General features: G+C 36.7%; 1 protein-coding gene across 3 annotated transcripts in view; it reads left to right on the top strand.

The window, feature by feature from the left end:
* med13l (mediator complex subunit 13-like) overlaps positions 1-2232 on the top strand; it is a 110800-nt gene extending 108568 nt beyond the window's left edge. For 2 of the 3 annotated variants that reach the window (XM_015392261.1, XM_015392254.1), the window contains exons 30-31: positions 439-548; positions 664-2232. In XM_015392261.1, coding sequence (XP_015247747.1) covers positions 439-548; positions 664-796 — 243 coding nt within the window. In that variant the 3' untranslated portion in view covers positions 797-2232. The remainder of the gene's footprint in view (positions 1-438; positions 549-663) is intronic. The other variant, XM_015392246.1, reaches the window with a different exon arrangement.
* The last annotated feature ends 6907 nt before the right edge of the window (positions 2233-9139 follow it).

Consider the following 9139-nt stretch of genomic DNA (forward strand, 5'->3'; position numbering starts at 1 on the left):
AAAGAAAAATATACCAGGAAGGAAAGAAAGGAACACAAGTAAGAAAAAGGTGTAGGAAAAAAAGGAATGGAGGACAGATTGAAGCAGATAACACACCAAGGTATGAAAGTATGAAAAGAACTTAGGACATGGGAAAGAAAAAGAAAGAAAGTGACAGACAGAAAAAAAGAAAGACAGAAAAAAAGGAAAAGACAAAGACAGATAAAAAGACACAATTTAAACAAAAGGACAAGGATTATACTTTGAAATTACAACTGGTATTAATTTTATTTCATTATACTTTTTCCTTGAACTAAAAATAACTGACTCCTGACCATATTACACTTCATATGAATATTATTGTCTCTGGAAACAAAATGTTTGAAAACAGTTCTATCACTAAGCTTGGCATTGTGAAATTTCAGAACTGACTCTCTGTGATTTGTTTCATCACTCCAGGCGTCTCTCCACCACCACATTTCCATAGCTCAGTCAGATGATATGCCATCAGAAAAAACTAAGCGGAGCCCTCATCCTTTAGACTCAAAGACAACCTCAGATGTCTTAAGGTAAATACATCAAAGCCTATTAAAAAAGTGTTATTTCTATATTTAAAAATATGAAATTTGTCAGAATATATCAGAATATCATACATTATGATATAAACTGATATCTTTTTTGCAGGTTTGTGTTGGAACAGTACAACGCCCTCTCTTGGCTTACATGCACACCTGCCACGCAAGATCGTCAATCCTGCCTGCCTGTTCATCTGGCTGTCTTGGTCCAGATGTACAACGCCATTTTGAACATATTGTAGCGTGTGGACAAATGGGATCTTCAACTTTATGTGCCTCATTCTGGCCACCAGAGAGCAGCAGTGCTCCCCTGCTGTTTTTGAGTTGCTGTGGATTTCATAGGCAGGGTTTGAAATGTGACTCTCTGATTGAGGTGTGTACCTCAGAAACTGCAAATCAGGGGGAAGTGGAAGGCTTCAACTATGCTCACCTAAAAAGGGAATGTTGTCCATCCTGGGGAGTGCAGCATCTGAGGAAACAGTTATCCCTGATTTCGTTGCTTTCATTATTAAGGACATCTGAGCAGCGCCACATAACTCCAGACTGTGCAACCAGCATATTGCATGATAATGCAAACACATGGATTTGTTGGATCAGTTATGTTTCCAAAGTTCTCCTACAGTTCTACTCTGCTGACATCTTGCAGCTGGTTGCTGCTAACTTATTCCTGAGGGGAATGGTTTGAAAACGCCACTTTTCTCCTCTCCTTCCAAAGTGTTGAAGATGCGAACACGATGGAAACCATTTGACAGGAAAAAATGTGTTATTTATATTGTAAACATTTAAAAAGAATTGAGACTTATTTTTTAATAATTAAAATCAATAAAAGGAGAAACAAAGCCTTTTTTACCCAGGTGACAGTTAATTGTCTTGGGATCTGAAATAATTGTCAGTTTAATGCAATTGTAAAAATGCCATATTTATACAGATTATATCATGTCTTAGTAATTGATATATATGAATCTAAATAAATATATATAAATGTAAATAAAAAAAGTATATTACCTCTTGCAAACAGGCACTTAATGATGAGGATGAGGGGTGGGCAAAGCCGACTCTTTAGAAGTGCACACATTTCTGATGCATTTTTTTATTTTCTAAACTAACAACAATTTTTATTTAATGGAATTAACTTAAATTGATTCAGGAAATACAGTATACTGTATATTTATAGCATATTCATATTCTGCTAAAAGTGACAAAACTTGAAATAGACCAGGATATATTGTTGGTTTTACAAATTGATCAAATATTTAAGAATGACCCATTAATTTCATTGGCTTTCCTAAATGATGTCAAGCAAACCGTCAAAAAGGCTCACTTTCTTCAGCCTCCCTCAGTCTGTTCTTTGTTAGAGTCCAAGCATGTTTGTATATACACATTTCGGATGTTTGAGGTTTTTTGCTATTTTTTAAGAGCTGTACATTTCATGATGGTTGATTTATTTTAAAGTAATTCATATCATTTTTACTATATTTTTTTTCACTGTGGCTTTTTTTAGATACAGTATACAGTGCAAAAGTCATTGAATTCCAGCCAGTTGCCAAGTATGTGTACACATATGTACAGACAGGTGCAAAAATTTGTTACATCTGTCACCACTTTGAATATTAAACAGATCATCTTTAGTGAAAGTGATCTGTTACTTTTACACTCTTTTTTTAGTAAATTATTAAAACTCTTAAGAATGATGTGTTTAATGCTCTTCTTTAATACAAAAACATATTTTGATGTTGTGCATTACTGTCGCTTCTTATAAATCCTCCTTCTATAGGACAAGTGTTAAAAGGTGAATCTTACAGCTAATGGATTGTAGAAAGAGACACAGCTTACCATAAATGGTTGGCAATCCCATACCCCACACCCAAAGTATAGATTAGATCAAATAAACTTCAACATACTACTCTTAGAAAGGTTTTATTGCAAGTTAAACAGGTTAAATTAAAAACCAAATCTAGAGGGACTGAAGTGTAACTCTTAACAGATTGACTTGTTTTGGTCTTAAAGTGGCAAACAAATATTGCACCATTTTATAACGCAGGTCATTTGCAGAGTATATTTAATCAAATCATACAAAAATATTCTATTGAAACCCAGCAGATTGTAGCGGGTCACTGACTTGCATTATTCACTCCTAGATGAGTATGTAGTGACAGCAGACCGGTAAAATTGTGTTGTCAACTTCACAGCAATTCCTCATGCAGAGTATAGGAGATTCCTTTCTGGTGAAAATGAAAAGTCAATTTCAACAGATATAACCTCCAGAAGAACCAGGCTTAGTGTGAACAGCATTCTGCCATGACTGACTGAGGAAGAGGAACTCAGAAGCACTGATTAAGGATACTTTCTACAGTATGTGAGAGATGGGTAGAAGGTGAGTTGGAGAAGTAGCACTTGTACTGGATATATCTATGAAAGAAACATGGCTATTCAGATAAACTCTAAGAAAGTATTCAAGTCTGGAATTAAAAATATAGCATATGCAGTCAGTCAGTGAAAACTCAGAGACAGAGTTAACAACTGTAAAACAGGACCCAGTGTATAAATTATAGGACAACATGATGTCACCAGCAGCGTACTCAAGATCCCACTCCTGGACAGCATCAAAGAAGAATATCAGGCAAGATGCAGCAACTGTGAAGAGAAAAAAAACAAAATATAGAAAAATACTGTCTGATCGAACTGAATCCCTCAGGTTTCCACTCATATTGCCAACCTGCCTTTCAATATGTGCTTTATACGGGATCCTCCATCTGCATTTAGGGTTAAGATGTAAATCAAAAACATATGCTTACTTTGAATGTCTTACATTAGCCAGATAGAGCATGTTCAGTATCTTGAAACAGCTTTGACAAAGGTATTTCTTCCAACATGGATGAAAATCCCCTTACCCTGGTTTTTGGAGGAAAAAAAGCAGCCCACTCTCCTCTTTCTAACAATAACAGGTTGGAGCACCTGAAAGAAATGCATACTCATTCTCATCATTCCCCTCATCAGATAGAATACGGTTTTTTTTAGCAAATACAATCGGTCGCACAGGTAAGGACCGCAAGACTTCTTCCAAAATCCTCTTTAATTATTCTATTAGTCATGATGTTAGTAATGCTGCTTATCCTTTCAATTGATGGTCTCCTGATTATACCCAATGTCATTATCCCAGTTTAAATGAATATAGTCCTTATTGAAGAGGATAGGAAAATATTGTTAATCCCGTCTGCTATTCTGGTCAGAAAAAAAGTGCTTATCTAGTCCAAGACATCTGGCGTTCTGTAAAAGAGGGTGAGCCAAACGCAGTCTGCAGTGACCAAATCCATGAAGTAGCTTCTAAACAGTTTGAAATCTAAATACAACTGGCTTGGATATGATATCAATGAGACTTTGTCCTTCCTCTGTCATAAAGAGAGGCAGCACAGATACCTGTAAGCAGCGCTGTCTGTACCAGAAGAGACGTGTAATAAAATGCTGAGTATCTTCGATCAGCCCAGTGAGAGACCATCACCAGAAGCCATAGACGTTAGGTTGTCAATCGTTTTGAATTAACTTTAACAAACATTTCACTAAATACTCCTCATGATCATTTAAATTCTATTTTCAGACTGTAATTCCCTCAAAGGTTAATGGTGGCTGTATTTTCTTTTTTAAACAACTCTTTCAAAGGCATAAACATATTTTTTTGCTTTATGCTTGCCAATAATTCAACCTCTATACCTTTTTCACAACCAAAGGATTCTACCATATAACAAACTATACCAGTTTGGAGTAAACTGCTTGTTGCCTGCTTACCTGCCAATCAGGTATTATCCAATCAGAGTTTTAACCTAAATTATTTGTTAAATCCAGGTGATGACATTGTTCTGAACAGGCAGTGTATCTCAGGTTTTACCTCTATATACTAATTTGTTCAGTCTCCTTTGAGTAAAAAAGTGGGATATGCAGAAGACAAGTATCTATAGTGACAGTTTATCAGAGTAAATAAAAATAATGAATCCCACTGCTGACTGACTTTTCCAACTGTTGTTGGTCCCTCTTGTTAATCAAGTTTTGAAAGCAGTTGGCCTCATCTCAAGAGCTGATGAAATATGTTTCGATTGAGGTCCCAGATATCTGTGTGCAAAATTCAGGAAGCAAAATTAAACAATGATTAAATAGTTGTTTTATATCATACTGACAACCAAATGTCTCCACCACAACAGATATGGGACAGGGTTTCAATGTAGTTGCCAGTTATGTCCATATGTGTGTGTTTGGGTCTACCTATGATTGCTTGTAATTTGTTGTCAGAATAGGTAAGAAATAAATAGTGAATGTGTTTCTCCATAAACCATTGAGGACTTTTGAATTGGTTTATTGTGCAAATGTAATGCTTCTAAATGATTTCCACTCAAGAGAAGCTAAGAGCTGTGTTCCCTTTGTGTGGTGCTGCAGGGAAGAATATTTCAGGATGAGTGGAAGCGGAACAGAAGAAAAAAAAAACACTTGTTAAAAGGGTTTTATTTGTCCATCAGGGTCACAGGGAATCATTGAACGAAAAACTGTGTCTCTGAGCCAACTAAAAAGCTTAGTAGACAACAAAACCAGACAAAAAGTATGTCTTTGGGGGACTGTGCAGCTTAAGGACACTATGACTTAAAAAGACTGGGTAGCTGTAGAGTAAAAGCCACTGAAGAGTCACTTGTTGTGGTGGGCCTGTCTAATGGCCATCACAACCAGAGGAAGTGGACTCTTTAATTGACTGCAATGTGTTTTCCACAGATAACCTATTAGACCATGGCCATTCACCTGTAATGTGGCTTGCCAAGGGCTGTTTTGCTGCCAAATGGCCTAGAGACTGGACAATTTAGGCCTGGGCCGCCTTGACATAGCATTGGAAACACAATTAGAAGTCAATTACATTTTGAAAGAGCATCTCCCATCTAGCTTAGACGGTAAGGTTCTTAAAAAAAATGTATATATCGAATCAATAGATTCAACTCAATGTCCACCATGTGGCACACTGAAATAGGAAGGTGAAAAGCATGTCCTCCCAAAGTCATTTAAAGCTTGACTTGAATAGAAGCATTAGTGTGATTGCAGGTATTTTAATTCTGGTCAAATAATATTTGAAGTATCACAGGAAGGTCTACCTTCCCAGGTTCACAGTCATTTTTTTAATGTGAGAAAGAAGGCAGAACATTAGATGAGATAAGAAAACCTGAAGGATGCTAAAACTAATTATATGTGTATAAAGTTCACTAAAGGACAGAGCCTTTCAACACTTCATAGAGATATTGAAACACATCTAGATGTCTTCTGTACAGGCAGCTGGAACTTGCAAAAAGCATAAATAATTATTATTTCTCAGTTAAAAATTACGCAGATTTTCTGTGGGGGGTTTTTCTACCTCCCACCCATGTAGGACATTCTTTCACATGTTTAGCATGGTTTAAGCCATATTCATGAACAAGGTAATTTAATTTGTCAGGGACAGTTTATTGTTTAGTATAATTTCTTAAAAAATATTTTATTGTACTAAATTATCATTTAGTTACTTTTTATTTATTATTTTTTTTAGTGATGTGTTATTTTAATTACTTATGTCAATTGATCATTTTATTTAATTTGAAGGGTATGTAAACTTTCAAACTCAACTGTAACAATAATTGAAGTGTGTTTTTATGTTGGGCAAGTTAGATTGTTATATTTATAAATTCATCTCAGTGAGCTTGCAAAAGCCAAAAATCCTTTCTTCAGCCTGCTTACAACTTATCTTTCAGAAATTTGACAATTATCTTAATGCTAGATACATTAAAAGACCAAAATAGCTAACATCAACTCAGACCTGAATAATAGCAGATCTTAATGGAAGACCTTAAACATACTAAGTTGTGTGACTCACTCACAAGAAGACTGGAAAATAGTGTAGGTAAAACAGCCATGTTTTAGGATTTACTGAAATAGCTAATCACATTTTATTCTAAAAGCTTTTGTAAGCATGGTGATAATTATCACAACGTTACCTTAAACTTATATGTAAAAATATGTGTTTCCGCCAACATTCAGAAAACAGCATTAGCAACAAGATTGTTGGTGAAGAGACAAAAGTGATGGCATTGATTTATTTTTTTGTGTACATAACTTATGCAGGACATCATCAGTTTTTTTACTTTGGATTCTTGATTTTAAGAAGAAACAAGACCATAAAATAAGGCCTTTCGAAGTTTATTGTAAAGGAATTATATACTTTAGTCAATAATTGTTGCCTTCTGCCCAGTGCCTTAAGTCAGCAGTGGATAATGTGGTAAGTCAGTTCAAGACATTCTGTTTGCTCGTCATTTCAAGAAAGGTGCAGTGCTCTTCATGAAAATTGGGTGGCAAACTGTCATAAAGGTTTTTTGTACTATTGTTGCCTGGGAAAAAAAAGGTTTATTGGCTTCTTTTTTCGGTTATGGTAGTTTGCTCCAATTAAGTCTCCTTTATTACACGAAATACTGGATGAAGAGGAATAAATGACAAACATAGTAACTGCAACTGACTCTACAAGATCCAGTACACTTTTTTTTCCTGTCACACTTGCTACCATATTACTGAACTGTGGTATTTCTGTGCTAATTTGACTCTTTTCAATATTCGACTCATCGAGTAAAGAGCCGGTCCGAACCATGGTCTTGAATAACTACTAGCCTCTTAACTTCAGTCCTGACAACCCTAAAGATAGAAGTGCAATATAACTATGTGATACACTTAGAAACTTTGCATAAAAAGCATCATTTCCAATACCTCAGTTTACTCAAAGAAGCTTAACAGAACTTCCATCTTTCCAGATTGATGCTACTGAAACCTTTAACCAGATTTGCTTGTCTTTGTGCTCTGTTGATGGGCTGGTAGATTTCTTTCATTGTAAAATCTTGGACATCACTGATTAATTTGCTCCAGTTAAAGGTTTTCTCTGGGAAGTAAAACTATTCATAGCAAACTGCCAACTCTGCCTGAGGGATAGAAGGGGGGCAAGAAATGTCTGACCAGCTCCTTAGAAAATATCCCCTCCAACCCAAAGACAAGCTGCATATGCAAAACTCAAGGGGTCAGCAGAGTAAAAATTGTTGTAAAATATTCCAGCCTATTTATGAACTAGCTAAGCCTTAAAGCCTGATCAGTACAACAGCCCTCATCTTAAAGGGGAACAATGTTTTTTTTACATTGTCCCCTTGATTTTACGTTATTACATCATTTTCTACTCACCTATATTAGTTTTGTGTCATTTGGAGCTGTTCTGATGATATTCGGTTTTGTAATCCAAGTAACGTGTTCCTATGGGCAAAGACTTGAAGGCACAAACTAAACTGTTCATAATTTATTCTTCATGGTACGCCAGCATCCATAACATTTAGACGAATCACTGTCCCCCAGACATCCACGGTAATATTTTTTATATTTATATTTTTTTTAAAACAAAGCAGAGTGTGTATGATGTCATCCGCGCGCCGGACTGGAGTTGTGACAGGCAGCCCGGGCCACAGGCGGATACGCTCTATCCCTAATATTCATTCGACTAGCTAATCTGAATCGTTCAATTCCATTTCGCGAGCGAGATCATCTGTGGTAGTAGCACTGGACATCTTCCAGGCATGTGAGTAAAACTAGCATCAGTTCAGCGGACAGGATGAATTAATGGTAGCCGGCGCGCACGGAAGACATCATACACACTCGCTTTGGTGATAATTGCGACGACATTTAAAGCAGAGGGAAATATGAAGACTATGAGAGCCCCATCATTCCACCAGATGGCAGATGCAATAGTCACATGACGGTAGAGTCTACACTAGGAATTAAACTAACTTAAAAAAAAAAAAAAAACAGGCTAACAGAAAAACTGCAAAGAGTGCAGTCCGGCAAGGAGTCAAAGCAACAGTGCCCAGACCCTCAAAGATCCACAAGCCCCACCCAATGTCATATGTTCAGAACTTTACTGGGTCATGTTGCCTGCTGCCAACGAGGAAGGAGAGTGGCTCCAGTATGAGGAGTTGGCAGGCAAATGCCGGAGCGGAGTTGTTTATTTGAATGTCTTTTAAGCAGGGCTCTGGATGCTGATTGGATTATGATGAGTTGGGGTTGAATACTAATTGGCTGCTTCACATACGGATGAGCCTCTGATTGCATAAGGGTAAGTGATCCAATTTATTCAGCTGAACTTCCATCAAGGCTTTATGATATCCTTGGTAATTTTGATTATAAAATTTGGATTTAAGACATGTATTTTTTTTTGCATTTCAGAGAATTTAGACAATGTCACTGTGACACAGTCTAAATGCCACATATAACAAGATATCAACATTAAATGTCTATGCAAATACAAAGTTCACTTAAACAAATGTGTCACGGAAACTTTTAAAAACCTTAAGAGGAAGAAACCCAAGCTTATTTTGACCTCGTAACACGGAATGTCACCTCTCTGGTAGGGAAGGAGCGTGAGCTAGTGCGCAACATTGAGAGTTTCTGGGTAGAGATACTCGGACTTACCTCAATGCATGACTCTGGCTCTGGAACCAGTCTCCTTGAGAGAGGCTGGACATTCTTCCACTCTGGAGTTGCCCCTGGTGAGAGGCATC

This window comes from Cyprinodon variegatus, unplaced genomic scaffold (genome assembly GCF_000732505.1).
Source record: "Cyprinodon variegatus isolate N-32 unplaced genomic scaffold, C_variegatus-1.0 Scaffold23, whole genome shotgun sequence".
Classification (NCBI taxonomy): domain Eukaryota; kingdom Metazoa; phylum Chordata; class Actinopteri; order Cyprinodontiformes; family Cyprinodontidae; genus Cyprinodon; species Cyprinodon variegatus.